General features: G+C 37.0%; 2 protein-coding genes across 3 annotated transcripts in view; one reads left to right on the forward strand and one right to left on the reverse strand.

The window, feature by feature from the left end:
* Window positions 1–249: 249 nt before the first annotated feature.
* haspin (histone H3 associated protein kinase) lies at window positions 250–12,742 on the reverse strand. Its single transcript, XM_053479901.1, has 18 exons — window positions 12,611–12,742; window positions 10,875–11,061; window positions 10,290–10,427; window positions 9,269–9,493; window positions 8,978–9,077; window positions 7,888–8,456; window positions 4,998–5,454; window positions 4,691–4,865; window positions 4,470–4,612; window positions 4,164–4,349; window positions 3,355–3,440; window positions 2,920–2,982; window positions 2,692–2,783; window positions 2,487–2,566; window positions 1,873–1,961; window positions 1,604–1,746; window positions 1,229–1,331; window positions 250–637 (listed from the first exon to the last, which is right to left on the reverse strand). Exons 2-18 carry the CDS (start codon window positions 11,021–11,023, stop codon window positions 433–435), a joined length of 3,003 nt encoding a protein of 1,000 aa, XP_053335876.1. The 5' UTR covers window positions 11,024–11,061; window positions 12,611–12,742; the 3' UTR covers window positions 250–432.
* Window positions 12,743–14,539: 1,797 nt separating this feature from the next.
* Window positions 14,540–21,473, forward strand: part of tarbp1 (TAR (HIV-1) RNA binding protein 1) — a 33,733-nt gene continuing 26,799 nt past the window's right edge. Inside the window, exons 1-7 of one of the 2 annotated variants that reach the window (XM_053480044.1) lie at window positions 14,540–15,484; window positions 15,569–15,663; window positions 18,754–18,823; window positions 18,910–19,058; window positions 20,006–20,058; window positions 20,263–20,357; window positions 20,499–20,634. In XM_053480044.1, coding sequence (XP_053336019.1) covers window positions 14,578–15,484; window positions 15,569–15,663; window positions 18,754–18,823; window positions 18,910–19,058; window positions 20,006–20,058; window positions 20,263–20,357; window positions 20,499–20,634 — 1,505 coding nt within the window. In that variant the 5' untranslated portion in view covers window positions 14,540–14,577. The remainder of the gene's footprint in view (window positions 15,485–15,568; window positions 15,664–18,753; window positions 18,824–18,909; window positions 19,059–20,005; window positions 20,059–20,262; window positions 20,358–20,498; window positions 20,635–21,473) is intronic. The other variant, XM_053480045.1, reaches the window with a different exon arrangement.

The raw sequence follows: 21,473 nt of genomic DNA on the forward strand, positions 1-21,473 counted from the left end.
GTTACAGGTTAACTAAAGTATGTGGAGTTCTGCCCGGTACTCAGGTACTTCTCCGGGTTTTCTGGTTTCGATTTTGTATAAGTGGTTGATAGATTTAAAAATAATAATAATAATAATAATAATAAATAAAATTTTAAGGATGGTACAACCTGAATTCTGAAGAAGTTGGGGAACTTTTTTGTTGTTGTTTTACATTTTTGTCTCACGCTCAAGGATTTACATTTAATGAGGTCATGTACAGTATATGCTATGCTGCATCATTTCTCTTTTTACAATGTACACAAACTACTGTATATTAATAACAAACTGATCTTTGAACTCAAAAAAAACTTTATTACATTTTTACAAATGATAATGATTCAGTTTACAATGTACTCTTAATTTTTTCATACATTTATAGCAAGGATTAAAAAAAATTAGCAAAGCTAGAGGTTACTTAAATAGCGGGCAGTGCAAAAGGACATCCTTAGCTGAACGGTAGTTGAGAATCTCTGAGTGAAAGGACTTAAGGCTGTTCATAAAGGCTTTCTGCTGGCTGCTCTGCATTTTGCACCTGTACTTCATAGTCAAAAGCTTATCTGCCAGGTAGTGCAGCCACAGTATGTTGGAGTGAGGGTTATAGTCCGCCCAGCAGTTACTGCAAGACGAGAATTTAAAAATCACCAAGTTGAAGGAAATAAAAAAACTAAAAAAACTAAACACAATCCATAAGCTGGACCAAATTGTCAACTATTTAAAATAAGTTTTAAAACAGAGAAAGCACACATCAATTTTTTTACATTCCAATGTTCTTTTTTTGCAAGGTAACGGAAAAAAACAACACCCAAACTAGTTAACATTACTTTTGTAGCTAGACTTTTATAAATGTAAAGTTGTTTGTCCTTGGGCTACTCCCATCAGTGGAAGGCCCAGGTTCGATTCCCAGCCAGTGGCCAAAGACCAGCCACTGGATGCAGAGCCCAGATAAAATGGGAGGGTTGCGTCAAAAAGGGTATCAGTAAAACCTCTGCCAAGTGGTAGGATCAGGCGGTCTGCTGTGGCAACTTTTTGGCGGAAACAAAGGACGAAAAGACAAACAAGCTACAAAAGCGAGCGTAACTTTGCGAGCGTTGTTTTGTTTCCTGGTAATCATAAGCTCTCTGAAAATGTAAGACATTTTAAATTATTCTCATTCCCTACCCCTAATTGTAGTGCTATTTAGTCAGTTTGCTTAGGTATAGATGCTTACTTGTTCTCGCTCTTCATCAGACGGTAGATCTCAAATTGATAGTCACCCTGGCCCATAAATAACTCTTCTTCATTTGATATATCACAGGACACTGTTAACCCATCTTGGAGCAAGAAAGATGAAAAAAAATTTAACTAAAAGCTAAGTAACATAAATAATCCTTTAATATGTTAACCCACCCAACACCCCCATCCCCCTGCTTTACCCACCAGAATCATCTTTACCACAACTAAATGATTTTATGAACCTCTGATGCGATAGAAATCGTTACTAGTAGAACATTTAATGAAAGAATACTACTGCACACTGGCTTGCATATATACAAGAAAATACAATTATATTATTATTTTTCAAAGGAGGAACCTTTAAACTTACCAATCTCAAGGCGTGAGAGAGAATAGTCTATAATGTTAACATGAACTCCTCGTGTCTCAATAGAGTGTACTGAGCCATTCAGAATAAACTGAAGATGCTTTTGCTTACTATTTTTTACCAGAATATTTCCCCAGTGGAGGTCTCTACAGAAACAGAAGTACATAGAACAAGAGATAATATTGATTAGGTTTTTATAGACAGAGCTAATTAATCTTAATCTTAATAATAACAGCTTATTATTATGGTTGCAATGCTGTGTGCAGTTCTACCTGTGTTCAAAGGAAAGTGCCTCCTCAGCAACAGCCAGCGCAGCTGTAACCTGGTGCAGCACACTTTTAGCTTGGGCCATAGATGTGAGCTTCACACAGACAAGCACACAGAACACAGATCAATTATAATACTTCTCATTTCCCCTCAGTCCTAATGGTGGAGTATGTTTTTTATAAGGTTAACAGTTAAGTTTTTGTGTGTGTCTTTTTTTAAGACAAAATGTGTACTGTAGATGCATCAGATTAAATCTAAGACTTAAATTCTTATTCTAAACTCTTCTTAGAACATTAATCCCAGTTCTACATTACTGAGGAAAACAAAAGAAACTAACAGATTAATGTGTTAACCTACTGACAGACATACTAATAATTCTGCTTCCATATTTTCAGTTTAAGTAGAGATAATATCTGAAAGTAATATTTGTTTATATTTTCTTTTTCTTTTTCTGGGGTAGACAGAAGAAAACAAACAAAAAAAATGATTACTGTAAAGTTTTAGATCTATATGAAGTCTTTTTCTTCCCACCAGAACACTTTTTTTTTTAAGTCTTAATGACATCTGTACAACACCCCCAATATAATGAAGACCTTTCAAAGACCTGATATTAATTTACCTTTCCATTCATATTCTCCAAATCACTGCCTCCAAACTCAAACTCTAGGATCAGAAAGAGTTGCTCCTTTCCAAAGAAATCTGTACATATACATAAACATTATTCATTAAAACAATTTCATTAAAATAACTAAATATTTAAGTTGCCATGTAATTTGAAACTGGTTCAAAATTTATACTTGTGAGGTTTGGAAATACAGTTTTACCAGGTCTGTCATTGTCAGATCCCTTTTCTTGGTCAAACTTGTCCCATGCTTTAAGCAGACCACCAGGATAGCAGCCACGCACACAGTGAAGACTAAAACAATAATTGTAAGCACTTCAGTTCCGTTACACACAGCAATTAAAGATAGTGTGTCAAAGATATAAAGTTACCACAAATACTCAATAACAACTGAAAGTCAAAACTAAAAAAAAAGTTATGTGTATCGTACTTAATGAGGCCGATGAAACCATTGGTTTTGTTGTGCTCCTTGGAGTTGAGTGCACTTAGCTCCCTATGAGAAAAACAGTGTTCCAAGGGAGATCATTACACAGATTAACAATTTCTTTTTAGGCTGATTCAAAAATACACTTACAGTGAATTATAATATAGACCTGAACCCATGTTCACAATATGAGCAAATGATTTTAATATTTTTTAGTCTTACTAAATTCTTGGTTTTGATCAAGTGTAAAAAAGAAAGAAAAAAAAAGTAAGAAAAAATCTGAAACTGAAACTTCAAAATTAAATAAATAAAACAAGGTAGAGTTTTCCTTTATTAAAAAGAAAAAAAAATGGCTGACATTTACAGTATATTACCCCAATAAATTGTAATCTTCCAAAAAAAGAAAAAAGAAAACAGAGGGCTTACAATGTAAAAACATACTTGGATATAATTATCTCATGAAGAATTTCACCAAATGTTTTCTGTGGTTCACCATTGACTTTCTGGTGGCCTTCCACTGGAATAATCTGAAAAAAAAAAGAAAACAACTAAATGCTATGAAAACTATATCAAAAAGCCAGTTTTTTTACAAAACAGCATAAAATTTAGCAGGAAAGAGCAAAAGCCAGAACCTACCGGGAATATGCCAAGAAAAAAAAAAGAAAGGATAAATGAAGCCCGGTGTTTGAGAGCCAAAGTGTTTTTGAGAAACAAAGACATTCCAGAATTACAAATTGATGCTGATTTTCTTCATACTTGTATTCACATTAATAAATGTCAATCACCTGTGAAGTGCAAACCATGTTCCTGTCACTGCACCTTTACACCCAGAAAACGACATTAGAGGTAATGCACAGAGGGATGGAAGCACTAAATTACTATTAAGCGGCAAAATAAATTGCAGAAATTCAAAAGCATTAAAATTGGAAGGGGGAATTTATATTCGACAGTATCTTCCAGAAAGTAATTTATACAAATTATATGATTTGTAGCCAATGTTTATAGCTCATCTTTTAGTTGGATTTACACTCTGTGTGATTCTTTAAATTATGAGATTTTCACAAATACCAAGTTGATACAAAAAAAATGTACTGACAAACAATTTCTAAATAAATTAATTTACATCCAGCTTAATTGAGAAACAATGATTTTTTTAGGTAAATAGCAAGCATCACTCACAGCAACTTAACCTGGATGCTATGGACAAAATCTAATGCACCAAACACTTTTATAAGGTTTGGCTTGCGCACCTTAAGAGCCACGGTCTGTCTGGTTTCGTTGACCATGGAGAACACTTCTCCAAACGTGCCCTCCCCAATCTTAACGATGCATTTCATGCATTCTGGTGGAATGCAGTCGTCAAATAAAATGGGGCCGTCCTGCTGACACTCCTGATAAACTTTGTCAGCATCACTGATGTCTTCATTGTAAGAAATCTATCCAACAAAAAAAAAGATGTGTCGCTCAAACATTGAAGATGTGCATTTAGGTTTTATACTTGTACATGTAATAATACATATGTATATATGTAAAAAATGTACTGGGAAAGATCCAACCATGGAGGTACTGTTCATGCTGGACTGGAGCAGGTGAGAAGAAGCTTGATTACATACTGGAGTGCCAAAAAGATCTAGACTGGTGTCTACCAGCCCTGGATGCTTGAGCTTGGATAAAGCCAGCCGATGAGGAGTTGGTAATGCTGCAATACAAAAAAGTGGTTAAAGATTTTTTATGATGACAAAGAAATTAAATTTGTAATCATGCTTCTCAGGTGCACCTGTCATCTTCTTGTGTACAGACAATGCAGCTTTGAGACGCCCCCATGTGTGTGTTGTAAGCGAGTCTGGAGTGAAACCAGTCAGAAAGTCGGGAAGGTTTAGGAGTTCGACACGGAGGGGGGTCTTAGGCAATCCATTCACTCTGCTGCTTTGCAGCCAGTCACAAGCAGATTCCTGTGTTTAAAGTATATATAAATATAATATTAATAAAATATATACACACCAGAGCAGAGCATAAACTACCAAACAACCCACCAAGTATTCCCACAAATAAAAAAAAAAAGAAAAAAGAAAATAGTACATTACCCCCATGTATGACTCCACTCCAGTGGGCAGCAGGTCACTGGATGAGCAATCTCTCCGTTTGGTCCTCTTTTTTCTGTTTTGCTCACCCGTACCTCTCTTTGACCACCGGCTAGAACTCAGGCCACTCACACACACTTTACGACTAGAACAATAAACATTTTCTTTTTTCACTGGCATTTTACCAGGAGCTGTAACAGGTGCAGGGCTGATAGAAGACAGCATGAAAGAGCCAGAAAATTCGTGGTCAGATGATTGTCCTGCTGATTTATTGTCTTCCACACATGGAACATTCTTTAAGATTCTAGTATTTTGGCTTTCTTGTGTTTCTAAAGGAAGAGGAGAGGCAACCTGGGATGTAGCAGTGACGGAAGTGGCAGGACCAACATCCGATCTGGGTATATATGTTTTCTCCACCTCTTCTTTTCTGTTATCACTTTGATTCAGCATGATGACGGCTCTAATTGAGGGCAGAATATAAAGAAGAAAAAAAAGTATTAAAAAAAACCCCTAAAACTTAATTTAATTTAAGATTTAGTAAAATGTGTTTTTTTTTCAGTAGCCATATATACAGAAATATCTCATGCATCTACAAGTATTCATAACCTTCACCATTATATTGTTGAAAAACTATGGCAGTGATTACAGATTTAAAACATGCATGTTCTTCTGGAGCGTCACTCAAGTCCTTCAAATTTAATGCCACTTTTCCTTACAATGCCAACAATGGAGAAAGTAACTGACTACATAATCGACTGTGTCAAAATGCACACCACTGAGTATTAACATTTACTGTTAATGTTATACAATATCAATGCTGGTGGCATGCAATATTGACAATGCTGATAGTATTGCATTGCAAATTAAAAAGTAGAGAAAAGTTCTTCAAAGAAGTTCAATAAAACGTTTTGGTGTGTCAGATCTCAAAATATTTCTTTGACATCATCAGTTTTGACAGTTAGGAAAGTCAGGTATGTTTATTATGTATATATTTGGATTAATATTAATGGTGCAGTTATATAACTTAAGGTTGCTGGATACTTTGGATCTTTTAACACACATGAGATCCAGCAGGAGGTTATCAGCCCCAGGCTTGTCCCCAAGTAGATTATTTTCTATGGGTTACTCAACTCCAAAACTTTGGCTTTGCCAAAAGCCAATGCACACAAACTTGACTGTCCACCAAATAAATTTAGTAAGAGTGAAAAACAGAAGTTCTGAGATTGGAATGGCCTCCAACTCATTGGTCTGAATTTTCACAGATACAGTGGTGTAAAAAACTATTTGCCCCCTTCCTGATTTCTTATTCTTTTGCATGTTTGTCACACAAAATGTTTCTGATCATCAAACACATTTAACTATTAGTCAAAGATAACACAAGTAAACACAAAATGCAGTTTTTAAATGATGGTTTTTATTATTTAGGGAGAAAAAAAATCCAAACCTACATGGCCCTGTGTGAAAAAGTAATTGCCCCCTGAACCTAATAACTGGTTGGGCCACCCTTAGCAGCAATAACTGCAATCAAGCGTTTGCAATAACTTGCAACGAGTCTTTTACAGCGCTCTGGAGGAATTTTGGCCCACTCATCTTTGCAGAATTGTTGTAATTCAGCTTTATTTGAGGGTTTTCTAGCATGAACTGGCTTTTTAAGGTCATGCCACAACATCTCAATAGGATTCAGGTCAGGACTATGACTAGGCCACTCCAAAGTCTTCATTTTGTTTTTCTTCAGCCATTCAGAGGTGGATTTGCTGGTGTGTTTTGGGTCATTGTCCTGCTGCAGCACCCAAGATCGCTTCAGCTTGAGTTGACGAACAGATGGCCGGACATTCTCCTTCAGGATTTTTTGGTAGACAGTAGAATTCATGGTTCCATCTATCACAGCAAGCCTTCCAGGTCCTGAAGCAGCAAAACAACCCCAGACCATCACACTACCACCACCGTATTTTACTGTTGGTATGATGTTCTTTTTCTGAAATGCTGTGTTACTTTTACGCCAGATGTAACGGGACACGCACCTTCCAAAAAGTTCAACTTTTGTCTCGTTGGTCCACAAGGTATTTTCCCAAAAGTCTTGGCAATCATTGAGATGTTTTTTAGCAAAATTGAGACGAGCCTTAATGTTCTTTATGCTTAAAAGTGGTTTGCGCCTTGGAAATCTGCCATGCAGACCGTTTTTGCCCAGTCTCTTTCTTATGGTGGAGTCGTGAACACTGACCTTAATTGAGGCAAGTGAGGCCTGCAGTTCTTTAGATGTTGTCCTGGGGTCTTTTGTGGCCTCTCGGATGAGTTGTCTCTGCGCTCTTGGGGTAATTTTGGTCGGCCGGCCACTCCTGGGAAGGTTCACCACTGTTCCATGTTTTTGCCATTTGTGGATAATGGCTCTCACTGTGGTTCGCTGGAGTCCCAAAGCTTTAGAAATGGCTTTATAACCTTTACCAGACTGATAGATCTCAATTACTTTTGTTCTCATTTGTTCCTGAATTACTTTGGATCTTGGCATGATGTCTAGCTTTTCAGGTGCTTCTTTGTGTCAGGTAGCTTCTATTTAAGTGATTTCTTGATTGAAACAGGTGTGGCAGTAATCAGGCCTGGGGGTGACTACAGAAATTGAACTCAGGTGTGATAAGCCACAGTTAAGTTATTTTTTAACAAGGGGGGCAATCACTTTTTCACACAGGGCCATGTAGGTTTGGATTTTTTTTTTCCCTAAATAATAAAAACCATCATTTAAAAACTGCATTTTGTGTTTAATTATGTCATCTTTGACTAATAGTTAACGGTTTTTGATGAGCAGAAACATTTAAGTGTGACAAAGATGCAAAAGAATAAGAAATCAGGAAGGGGGCAAATAGTTTTTCACACCACTGTATGTGTAACAGGAGCTTACCTCTCTTTCAACTGCTTCAGGTGTGATCGAGTGGACGCAATTTCAATATTTGAGCATGTCTGATGTTTCTTCTGTTTCAGCGGTGGTGATGCATTTGCATGCTTTGCTCCTGAATTTATTGCATTTTGCTCTTCTATTAGCTGCACTGTCTCATCTGTTGGTATGTGCTTTGTACCCTCTTTCACAGTACTATTTTTCCTTGCTTTATTTTTTGGAGCACTTGCTGCGCTTTGATTAATTGAACGAGGCTCATCAAAATCATCAAAGCTAAGGGGTGAGAGCTCACTGATGGAGGGCTTGAGACAATGTAGGTTTCGTTCCAGGGATGGGGTACTGCAAAGCAGTGGGTGTTTACAGGACATCGTCTGCTCCTCAACATCGTTGAATGAAACTTCGCGTAAAACTGTGCGGGAATGATTGCATACAGCACTGCGCAACACAACAGGTGGCTTAGTATCGATCTCTTGCTGAGTTGTGGGCCGCTTGCAATTTGTCACATAATGGGAAAATGAAGGAACACTACAAATAAGGTCTTTTGATGTATCAAATGAGTTGCTGGAAATCCCAAGCTGAGGAGGATAGAGGGAAAAAAAACAAAATGAATTTAATGTAAAGATTTGACCCATTTAGAAAAAATTATGCCAAACATTTGTATTTTTGCTGTCCGTTTTTGATCAACCTTATGTTTTTTGTCCCTGAATTATACATCATGGTGCATATACAATTGGTTGATAAACCCTAACTCCGATACCCATTCCAAAAATATTAAAATAAAAAAAAAATGTAAAAAGTGGCGGGGAGGAGGATGGGTCCCCATACAAACTATAAAGTCATGTGCAAAAGTCTGTACCCCCACTTAATTCCGAGTGTTTCTGAATTAAAAAAGTCTTGATATTAGGCAACCACTAACCCAGTCTGCCCGGCACTTGAGCGTGTTGCTGTGTGTTTCGCGGTCTCTAACACAAATGTGTTAATGTTCAAATGGGAGAAATGTCCAAGTTTAAATTAAAGTTGTTCTACAAATATGGTCAGCAATTATTTTCACCCATGTTAATTACTTGTTGCACCCTGTGTGTGTCCAAATTCTTACATTTTGTTTAAAAGCGGGATTATTGGATTTCATGCCGAGCACTTTCTTGCGCTGTGTGACGAATCTGTCCAGATGTGGTGGATCTGCTGATTCTCCTTGCCTAATTGGAAACACGAAATCACAAGACTTAAAGATCATATTAACAACCCCAAAAACATGTGTGTTTGGGGTTCAAGCTAATATGTTTAAATGAAAATCAGTTAAGGATTCTTTAACTCAGTACCAGGACTCCACACTAATTTAAAGGGACAAGCTTTGGATATACAGTTTAAAGACTTCAGAACTACTTACTTTATATGTTTGGAATGAGAAGATCTGCTCTTCTTGAAGCTATTTGAACATTTGTTTGAGACATGAGTTGCACTTTCATTCTCACTGTTGCCGAGATCTGGTTGTATTTTTCTTCTCTTCCTTGTGCGTTTTCCGACATTTTTTTCCTTCTTGGATGAGGAGCTCTGCATGCCTGGTGCTGCACTTGTGACTGCAGTCTTAATTAGTTTGGGGCTTGGCTTTCTCCTGCATATGGACAAATCAATAAACAGGACTGAGAGGAAATTTAATAAATACCTAGAGAAATACATACTTATGTAGATTGTGTGGACACATTCATAAAGAGCAAGATGGCCGCTTGAGACTTGGCTATGCATCAGGCTTTATAGTATAAAGTATAGATATGGCACAGATGCCACATGTTGTGGGCTCAATATTATATATTACCTTAATACTCATAAATCCCTTCCATTAGAAGGTTCCTTAGATGCTGAAAAGACTTTGTAAATTGTGAAAATGACACTTTTTGTTATACTAGAAAAAAAAATTATTTTGATTCTAATTTATAAAGATTATAAAAACGCTCTATTCTGATCCAATTGTCAATGTACATATAAACAGTCTATTGTTGCACGGGTTCCCTGTACACAGAGCTGCTGACGTTGTAATCTATCTGAAGGAAACTGAAAAGTTAGAGAACACTTAGTGCTCTATTAGGTTACAAATTCATTAGAGAAAACATCAGTCACTCTTCTTTAATCTTCCCAGAATGTATTTACACAATTTGATTTTCAAATGTTTAATAAGAGACTCAGATTCTTATGTGTTTTTTATTGAAATTGAACTGAACTACAACAAATAAATACACAAGATTCTAATTTATTATTGCAATAAACTAGATTTGTCTATTTTGTTCGCGAACTGAGTCTGAATTGTCAGGTTCTAAGCAATTATGTTTTGTTAGAGCAAACACAAATTTACCACAGTATAGCAACCACTTAATAAGAAAAAATTAATAAGAAAAGTAATTGATGAATATTACCTGGTAGCTGTTTCTGGATTAAAATCACTTTCCTCATCACTGTCCAGCGCTTTCGACAAGGCTTTCAAAGCGTTCTGCTTTGCCACACGCAAAGTCCTGGAACTAGTTGAAGCTATGCTTTTTTTCTTATTGGTTTTGCTTTGGAGAGAAAGAGCAGAATTGAGTTAAATGTGGCAAATTTAAATCACTGACTCATGAGAAATGTGACAAAACATGATCTGTACTTCAAATAGTTCACCCCCCCCCCTTTCTAGTTAAATACAAAACTATCTGTGTGTACCCTATATCAGCTTAGCACATCAAATAAGTAATTTCAATTAGATTTAAGATTTTTTATTTTTAATGATGCCTTTTCTAAAAGGTAATTAAAATAAATTATACAGCTAGAGAATGGATCATTTGACACCCTCATATGCATGTATACGTGTTTGTAATATACATACATACACATATCTGCACATGCAAACATGTGCGTGCATACACAAACTTTGTTTAAAGACTTTTTTTTTTTCATGTAAACCTGATTTCTCTCATTTTACAGAAATGTCCAGATCTACATATAAAACACAAGAGACTTCACATTACCGTTTCAGTTCTATTAAAGACTCCTCAGATGAAGGTGTACTGGAGAAAGAGAAGGCTTGCTTCCTCAGATCGGGAGAGAACCACTGCTCCACTCTACGCTTCTGTCTGCCATACGTCTTCAAATACCCCGGTTTACCAAGCACACTCATCTTGTGTTTTTATTTTCCTTTTATTTATCAATGGTATACTGAAATGCAACAGAATAAAACACAGTCTTCAGCTTATTACTGAATTTAACTACTTGTATATACACACACTTGTATGTGAATGGCTGCTGTGGATAACTCGGAGAGACTGTATTCTGAATAAAACTATTTTTAACAAATTATGATAAATTATCTAAATAAATAAAAAGTTTTTTTTCTGTACATTAGTTAGAACTTTCTTTTTCAATTATGTCTTTATTTATTTATTTTTTTTTTTACATTGGAGGCCAAAAACTAGTCTCATAAAAATTTCTGTCCATATTTCAGATTTTGCCACAGCATCACACAAAACTGGCTGGACAGAATTTATTTAAACTTAGTCTAACCTTAGTTTAGGTAAACCTGTGCCATACATCATTTTATTTATTTATTATTTTAGAAGCTATAATCAGTTTTGTAAGTCTTGACTTAAGAATTTTCTTGCAGTACATAGATATCTGCCTGAAATTTAACCTTCACCATAACTGAAATTAAAATGTTGAGCAAAAGCGATGTTATGAACAGTTATGTGCTACTTTGAAATAAGCTACTAGCTCAATGCAGCACAAAGAAAAAAAGACAAAGAAAAAAAAAACCACACACACACACCCCCACCTACACCAATAGATTTTTAGTAAAATTTATTATTTTTACTGGGATTACTTCAGATTTCCATTATTGAAATAAAAGGACTGAAGTGGTATGAGTGAATTTTAGCATGCTGGAGTCATTTTATGACAAACTTCATCTTTATTCAAACTACTTCTTTGATTTCTCATCTGTGATTCACACTCTGCATTACCAAACGCAGAGTGCATTTTTCTGATAAGCAAGAAGTACAACTTAAGTGTAAACAATGTGCAACCATCTCTATATCCTCTCTTTTCCACTGATTAATTGTAACAAGATGAAATACCTAAACTCAATATCTTGCCTTGAACTAGATACATTGTTACTTTTCTGAAATTTGGCCACCCATCTCGCGGAAACCAATACCATACATATAAGGTCACAAACACAATTATGTAAGATTACAGTATAGCAATTAAAGTTAAATAATTAAGGGGTTTATCTTTGTTGCAGGCAGACATGTACATTGGCTTTAACCTAAAGTAATATTGTCACCAATTACATTAAAACTGTAGATTTCAGATTATTTTTTAGCTTTATCCTTTCAACCATTTCTACAAACTCTTCTTAACCAAGTGATTTAGTTACTGAAGCACTTATTCACGGTCTACAGTGCGGAGGATGAGCCGCTCGTTAAACACTGTGAAAGGATAAATAAATAATACCACTCATTTTAGCTGTGCTAACCTGGGTTAAAACACTGCTTCTAAGATACCCGTTTTACCAAAACATTACTAAATAGGTGATGTTTTGCGGATGTAATTAAGATGTACTGCTGTTAAAACGGAAACAACTAAACCGACAGCTAACTACAAATTAGCGACCTAGCTAAACATCACCGGCCACTGAGTCGGTTAGCTAAACAGCATTACCACCAGCCCCATTAAACATCAACTAGAAGTTTAAACTTAAAAAAAATACCTTTAATGGTCCCTTACGGCGATAATTTCAATAAATAATTACATCGCTAAAACATGCGAATAGCAGTAATCACGTCGGAAAAGCGCCTCGCGTTTAAACTAAAGGCCGCTGTTGATTGGCTGGAGATTTCGCTCCCAAACCCTTATGCAGTCTTCCTTAGTGGTGTTTTTATAGCGGTTGGCAAACCAGCAGTTGTGAGAATTACTGCCCCCATCTGGCTGTATCTTGTCAATCAGATAAGACTGGGCCAATTTAGATTTCACAAAAAAAAGACAATCTTGAAAAAGTAAAATGCTAAATTGTTAAGATATTACAACATGAATTGACATGGTTATGGACACTATCGATTTTTTAGCTTTGTATAATTTTACCAAAAAAAATCTCTCATGCAAATCACTGAGGTAAACGTGGAATTTTAATGGTATACTTATGTGTTACCAATAATTATTGGCCAGATTACAAAAGCCAATTTTAACCAGATAAACTATAATTTTATATGTTTTATGGCCACATAGCATAAGGCGTGTGTCTAATTTGGAGCATTTAAACAAAACCACTGTTGTTTACACGGGTGATCCTTAATTTTGCAGGGAATGCTTTAATTTAAGCAACAATTTTTACACACTTTTTACAGGCCATACGCTTTTAGAAGCTTACATAAATTTTTGTATCAATACTAATTTAGGAAATCTGAGTCATTTGCATTTAAAATGATTGTTGTTTAGAGTGAAACAGTGACACTGACATTTTTTGGGGGAGGGGGCACAGTATAAAATCATCTCTCTAAAATAGCTGAAGCTGTTAGCAACTTGAAATTTTCAAGGCAATATTGGTCACTTCCATGTTGAATAAACATTAGAACTTTAGCTCAGAATAAATAAATCATGCATCTATCCATGAACCTCTGAAGTAATCCCTTTGAATTTTTTTTTTACTTAAATCTATTGGTGCAGGTGTGTGTTTTTTTTTTTTTTTTTTGCTGCATAGTAGCTTATTAGTAGCTTATTTTAAAGTAGATTGTTAAGCCTACACATTACTGTTCATAAAATGGCTTTTACACAACATTTTGATTCCAACTGGTGACAGTGGAGGCCATGGTAGGACCTCCGGTCAATGTTTACACACTATGGGCAATTTGGGAATGCCTAATCTACATGTCTTTGGACTGTGTGAGGAAACCCGTCAAGCACAAGGAGAACATGCAAATGCCATGTACACAGAGGCAGGAATCGAACCTACAACTGGAACCTACGAGCCAGGGGTAGCTCAGTGGTTAAGGCATTGGACTACAGTTCAGAAGATCCCAAGTTCAAACCCCACAACCAACAAGTTGCCACTGTTGGGCCCTTGAGCAAGGCCCTGCTCAGATGTGTAATGAGATAAAAATGTAGTCTGGATAAGAGTGTCTGCCAAAGGCGTAAATGTACAATGACCTCAACCACACCAGTAAGATTACATCACAATGGCTGAAAAACAAGGTTTGGTTTTGCCAAACAGTTATTGTTGCTAAATTTGAATCTAGAAGTTATTAAATCGTGGGATTTGCCCATTTTTTTTATTTTTTATTTTTGAAGGGAGCTTTTCTGTGAAATAAATAATGGCACAAAAGTTATAAGTTTTTGTTCGCCTGAGGTTGTATTTGGCTAATAATGAGACCTGCTATGATGCTAGATGATTTTTATTATGTCTTTGCCGCCACAAAAAACATAGAATTCAAAAGAGGGCGTACTAACTTTTGAACATGACTCTCTCTTTCGCGCGCGTGTGTGTGTGTGTGTGTGTGTGTGTCCGTTAAACTTTGTTCCAGTAACTTGTACTACCGCTGTTTACGCCGCTGCTGCTCCATCCTCCAGTCCGGTTGGTAGCAGTAATGCGCACCTTCACGCTGGTTTCCCACCAAATGAGAAGCACAGAAGCAGAAGACAGCGTGTGTAGTGTGTAGACTCACACTGTATGTGAACTTCACTATGTCTGATTTTCTGATTAAAGTGTTGGTGGCGCAGTGCGGGGATGTGGAGCGCACGCTGGACGTGTTGTGCTGGCCGAGCTGTGCGTGTCCTGCAGTAGAGAGGGTGGAAGCCCTGAGGCTGTTTATCCGAGAGCTCGTCCACACAGAGCAGTCAGGGGCGTGTAGTGGCTTTAATAGCAGGGAAAGTTTTATTTGTAAACTTCACTCAGTCATATGGAACAACTGTGTACCACTTTTAAAACTGATTCCTATGGAAAGCATCAGGTCTCGGGAGGACAGTGTTGCACACAGTGGTGAAAGGAAGGAGATGCTCCATGCCACTTGTGCTCTCCTCATGATGTGTGTGAGGGAGTGTCAGACTGACACCTTGGACAAACTGTTCAGTTTAGTTTTACCCGCGTTTTCAGGAAAGAGCGACAGAAGTGAAGTTGATCTCGGTGTGGCTGTTGAGGTTCTGGCAGTACTGCTCTCAGGGTTTCCTTCCAATACTGCTTTAACTAAGAAAGCTTTGTCCTGTACCCTTGGTAGTGTTAAAGAACTTTCAGACACATGGGTCTCCAAAATCACTGTGCGTATCTGGTGCACATGCCTTAACTCACTGAGCCCAGAAATGCAGTCAGACATCCTGCATCACCTCTGGGTAGATCTGCTGGGTTGGTATGAGCGAGAGCCTTCAGACGTGGTGACATCACGACTTCTACTGTGCCTTACTGCTCTTTCTGACTTCCTTTTCTCACCGGATCAAACGGCGTCCAACCCATTAATGGCGCACCCTTTCTTCAGAGCGGTCCAAGCTGGACTTGTGCACAAGGACACCGTGTCCCGAAAGAGAGCACTTTATCTGCTAAACAGATGTTTGTCCATGGCAGAGGCACGCAACGCAGATCTTACTATGTGTGAGAAAGGTAAAGTGTTTGTTTTGTTTGTTTGTTTGTTGTTGATTTTTTTTTCCAGATATTGTGTCTAAATGAACTTTAATTTTCTGTTAGATTTTTTCTTTAAATGGAGGGTAGAGCAAAGATCAGTGCTACAGGAGTTCTGGAAAGCCTACGCCTTAGTGCTGGAAACTCTTGAGGAATATCAGGTATTTAAAGTTCTCAGTATTCTATTATGTCTATTTAACATCATGGATTTTTTTTTGCCTTTAAAGCAACCACATGTTTAATCCTAATAGGGACTGTTAAATCAGACAGCTTCCTAACAGGCAGGGTTTTTTCCCCCCATTTTTTTAGCATTTAAAAATGACAAATCGATTAAATTTAGAGACGCTGACTAGTATTATGCTAAAGAAAATAAAATTTACTTAAATAAGTCTTCTTATTTTTCTATAAACTTGTTATAAACATAATGAGCGATGAACAAACCGACTTCTATGCAGCAAATAAAAATGCATAAATTTTATTCTAGCAAGCGAGTATTAACTGACTTCAAGTTTACATAACTGAATCAAATTAGGCCAAGAAATGTTTAACCTACTACAAAATGCTCATTTACCATCAAACTAAAACATCTTGTTTAAACCTTGATGGCTTCGCCAGAGACCAACTTATTAAATAATAAGAATGGAAATCACCACGGATCGTCCTATACGATTATCACAATCTAGTAAGTACCACAATTTTATGAATATCCAGATTCAATATTAATCTTTTTTTAGATATTGTTATAATTCTAAACATACCTAGCAAATAATGTGCTCTTAACACACAGAGTGCTGTGCTGTGTGAGTAGTTTAACCTGCAGGATTACACAGGAACAGCAACATTTAACCCCTTCAAATGCAGTCATACAGGTTCATCTTAATAAATTAGAATATTATCAAAAAGTTGATTTGTTCTCGTAATTCAATTCCAAAAGTAAAACTTGTATATTATATAGATTCACTCCACACAGACTCTTTCAAGTGTTTATTTCTTTTAATTTGAATGATTCTGGCTTACAGCTAACAAAAACCCCAAATTTAGTATCTCAGAAAATTAGAATATTGTGAAAAAGTTTAGTATTGGAGTCTCATGGTGTCACACACTAGTCAGCTAATTAATTCAAAACACCTGCAAAGGTTTCCTGAGCCTTTTTCATTCTAATTCAGTGGGTCTAGAAAAGGTCATTGCTCAAGAAGCTATCTGTTTACAGAGTGCTGTATCCAAGCACATTAATGGAAAGTTAAATGGAAGGATGTGTAACAGGGATAACCACAGCTTTGCAAGGATTTTAAAATCAGTTCCATTCAGGAATTTGGGGAAGATTCAGCAGGACTGGACAGCAGCTGGAATCTGTGCTTCAAGAGCCATCACACACAGATGCATCCAGGACATGGGCTACAACTGTCGCATTCCTTGTGTAAAGCCGCACTTACTGTAAACCAGAGACAACTTCAGAGGTGTCTTTCCAGGGCTAAGGACAAAAAGGACTTGACAGTTGCTCAGTGCGCCAAAGTCCTGCTTTTAGATGAAAGTAAATTTTCCATTTCATTTGGAAATCAAGGTCCTTGTGTCTGGCGAGGAGGGGAACAGAATCCAAGTTGCTTGAAGTCTAGGTTAAAGTTTGTACAGTCAGTGGTGGTTTGGTGAGCCCTGTCATCTGCTGGTGTTGCTCCACTGTGTTTTATCAAGTCCAAGGTCAGCGCAGCCGTCTCCCAGGAGGTTTTAGAGCACTTCAGGCTACCCTCTGCTGACCAGCTTTATGGAGATGCTGATTTCATTTTCCAGCAGGACTTGGCACCTGCTCACACTGCCAAACGTCCTAATACCTGGTTTAAGTACCATGGTATCCCTGTGTTTGATGGACCAGCAAACTTACCCGACCTAAACTCTGTAGAGAATCTATGGGGTACTGTGATAATAGGTACTGCTTCAAATAATCCATGCAAAGTGAGCCCTGACCGAGTATTGAGAGCTTTACATATTCATATTTCTTAGTAGTCCAACATTTCTGGGTTAGAAATCCTTTTTTTTTTTTTTTTTTTTAATTCGTCTTAAGTAATATTCAAATTTTTTGAGATACTGAATTTTGGGTTTTCCTTAGCTGTAAGCCTAAAAATTAAAGGAAATAAACACTTGAAATATATCTGTCTGTCTGTAATGAATCTGTATAATATATTACTTTTTGAATTGAATTAAGGAAATAAATGAACTTTTTGATGATATTCTAATTTATTGAGATGCACCTATATGTAAATAAAAATGTTAAAAAAAAATATTTTGGGGTCAGGCGGTGGTGTAGTGGTTTGCACTGTTGCCTTGCAACTCCAGGGTCCAGGTTCGATTCCCGGCCAGGCTCGATTCCCGTCTCTGTGTGCATGGAGTTTGCATGTTCTCCTTGTGCTTGGTGGGTTTCCTCCGGGTACATTGTGAATGTGTGTGTATGTGTGTGTACCCTGTGATGGATTGGCACCTTGTGCCTTAAGCCTCCTGGGATAGGCTCCAGGTCCCCATGTTCCTGAATACAGGACAAAGCGGTGTACTGTAGAATGTGAGTGAGTGATTTTGGAGTCAGTGTAAGAATACGTGAATTGGCTCACAAAAAAATCAAGGTACATCACTGAATTGCCCATACATCGAGTTCATGCCTGATATGTGAACTTGACTGTCTTGAAACACAAGTAAGTACAACTAAAATGTCAATTCTGATCTCTCTTCTTTCACCTTTAAACCATATATGCAAAGGCACCAACGTTGTAGATCACCTCACATACACCCTTCAAACAAACTTCTTACCCTCCTTTTATCTGGCAAAATGTACCAATGTATTTGTGCCCACCAGCAACAGTTTCTTTCCATAAACCATGATGAAAAAAATATACTGTACTTTTGGCTTGTTTTTAAACTGAAAATATGAGTAAAAAAGTTAATAATGTTTTTTACATATTGTTAAAATTACATATAATTGAACTGCAAAAAACTTTCTGTGACCCTCTTTAACATTTGAGCTCCATAATCCATTCTAAATGGCCTCCAGTAAAAAGACTGAGTGGGAAACAGTTGGCAGTTGTGTGGCAGTTTTGTATTTTTAATTCAGTATATTTTTACTTTATAGCTTTTGTATCATGAACCTGTAATGTGGCACACCGGGCAGAAATATTTTATGAATATAGTATACAATGAGTCTTTGTGGTGATAATTGAATTATTCAGTCATTCCTTTTAATGTTTGTGTTTAATAATTGTTATATTTAGATCCATGTGATTCGACCTGTTCTGAGCCGAATTGACACGCTTGTCCAAACGACTTCAGCAGGTACTCAAGGTAAGTCATGTTTATTTGCGTCACATTGAATCAGTCTGCAGGTTTTTAGCAGTTGACCTACTTATTTAATGCTCCTCTTTTTGTAGGTGGTGAACTGATCCATCCCTCCTGGTTACTGTGTGTCTATCAGCGCATGTTCCACAGTGAGAACAAGGCTGTAATAAAGGAAGGCGTCATGCATCTGTTGGGGCTTCAAATGCCTAGGGACCCTGCTTTTGCTTTTGCTTTCTCCCAGGTAAATTATTACATTGTAGTGGTTGGCAAATGAATGCAGATTAGTTTAGTATGCAGTATTACATTTACGTAATTTGTTTTTTAGTTATGGTGTCGGAGATAAATTTGTAAATCGAGAGGATAAATGCATTGTCTACTTAAGTATATAATATTATTCTTAACATGATCTAAGGCTCCTGTGTTGAAGCATATGTCCAAATTTATGCTCACAAAAGCTAATAGGGTAATAATCTCTGATGCAACCAGCAAACTTTTTTTTTTCTCAAGGTGGGTTTTTAGTGATGCCATAGACATCTGATCTGTGTGTGATTCTTTAATCTGTTGAAAAAGTTTGTACAGGCACAGATCACTGAGCATGGGCATGCGGAAGACCTGGGTTCGATTCCCAGGATAATGATTGTTATGCAGCGTCTTTACCAGCTGGTTTACAGTACCTCTGTTGAGCTTCCTTTGCCACTTGGGACCATTTCTTTATGGTCTTCCTTGTCAAAGCATTAGTACAATCGGCCAGTATATTGGAGTCTGTAAAAGCAGGTTGTGGTCAAACTTGTCAAGCTTCCTAGTTGGGACAGAACACATGAAGAGTATGCAGTCTTCATGCTTGCATGTAGAAATGTTAAATTTTGTTTTATACCCGAATTATGATTGGTGGAAATAAAGGCTTATAGTATTCTCTTTTCCTTTGTAATGAATCTTGCGCTGCATCTTTTGTAGGTCTCAGGACATAGTTAGGATTTGAAGCACAGTGTAGTCCTTTAGAGCCTCACCCGTTGATCACATGTGTACATGAGGGATTTTGCCGCTAAAGAATTGTATTAGCTTATATTGTATTTTTGATTAGTATAAATGTTGTGCTGTTAAATTTCTCTAATGCCATTTAATACAATATGATATTTTCTAACTTAGGTTAACTTGCAAAAAAAGTAGAATATGTGTTTGTACACCCAGTTTGTTGTAGGTCCCTTAGTGGATGTCCTAGCTGAGACCTCGCTGTACCACAGGTATGTCTTATATTTTTTTACATGTAACCTGAATTTTTGGGTTCTAAGTAGTCTCTAAGATAAAACAACTTTGGGTAATTACAACAATTTAAAAATATTATTTTATTCATTTAAACTATTACTTTCTATGATGAATACGAGCTTAAATGCTAAGAAGAGTCCTTAACATTGTTTGTACTACGATTACATCTTGTGTTCATCAAGATCTGCTGAAAACGTTGGAGAATGTCCAGAAGTAGGTCTGAAACTGCAGAATTTCATGGTGATGTTCTTCAGCAGTTTGCCTGAGGACACTCAAGGTATCAGAGCATCTTTTTTCTTAAATATCAACTATGTTTCATGAAGAATAGTCTCTGTAAACATACAATCTCTATTTGGGAATTGTTGACATTTATCTAGTTTTATGTAAATTTTCATGTTCTTTTATGATCTTTACTTAGGATCGGTGTTGCTGCAGATTCTTGAACGTTTGAACTCTCGACGGTGGTGTTCTGTTCCCCTGTTATTCCTTTCTCAGACTCTGTCCTGCTTGTCACCCTGCCCTCTTCTGAAAACAGATGGGCTCCATATACTTAGGTATATATTGATTAAGAATTTCATGGCCTAATTTACTCTGAGCAACTGCTATAAATCAACTACAATGAACAGTGCTACTGAGAAACTTGTGACTAAGTGTGTAACACTCAAGAATTCAAATTTTACATTTTAGGGTGTGAAGAGTATAAGGAGGAAAAGAATCATCCATGCATTAAAATTGAAAAGTCAATTTCTGCAACAGGAGCAATTATATGATAATAATAGTTGTTTAGTAAGTTCAGCTTTAATTCACTGTATCAGAAATCCAGGGGGTCAAATGTTTACATACCCGAAGTTGACTGTCTTTTTAAATAGTCTGGAAGTCTCCAAAAATTTGTGTAAACATTTTTTGAAGAGCTTGATTAGCCAAATGTGATAATTGGCAGCACCACGAGTCATGTAATCAGCTGTACCAGTGGGGCTTAGATTTTCAGTGCCTAGCCCAAAAGTAGGATTGCAAGATTATGGCCAAAAGGTTTTGTTGGGGAAGGGAACAGAGGTGGTGAGAATGTAATAGGTAGGTTTGGTCTACAGGGCAGAAAGGTAGAGGACAAAGGCAGAGCAGAGGACAAAGTGGTGGAAGTTAAAAAAGGATAATGTTGTGCAGTTTTCAGGGCAGAGTTAAGACAGGCTCTGGGTTGTATAAGGAGGTGCTTCCAGTTGACTGAACAACTACAGCTAATGTGATCAGGGAGACAGGTAGGAAGGTACTTGGTGTATCATCAGGAAAGGGAAAAGTGTACAAGGAGCCTTGATGGTGGAACAAGGAAGTTCTGGAGTGTATACAAGGAAAAAGTCCACAAACCACATGTAGACTGGAATGTCAAACTCCCGGGCCC

This window comes from Clarias gariepinus, chromosome 20 (assembly GCF_024256425.1).
Source record: "Clarias gariepinus isolate MV-2021 ecotype Netherlands chromosome 20, CGAR_prim_01v2, whole genome shotgun sequence".
Taxonomy (NCBI): domain Eukaryota; kingdom Metazoa; phylum Chordata; class Actinopteri; order Siluriformes; family Clariidae; genus Clarias; species Clarias gariepinus.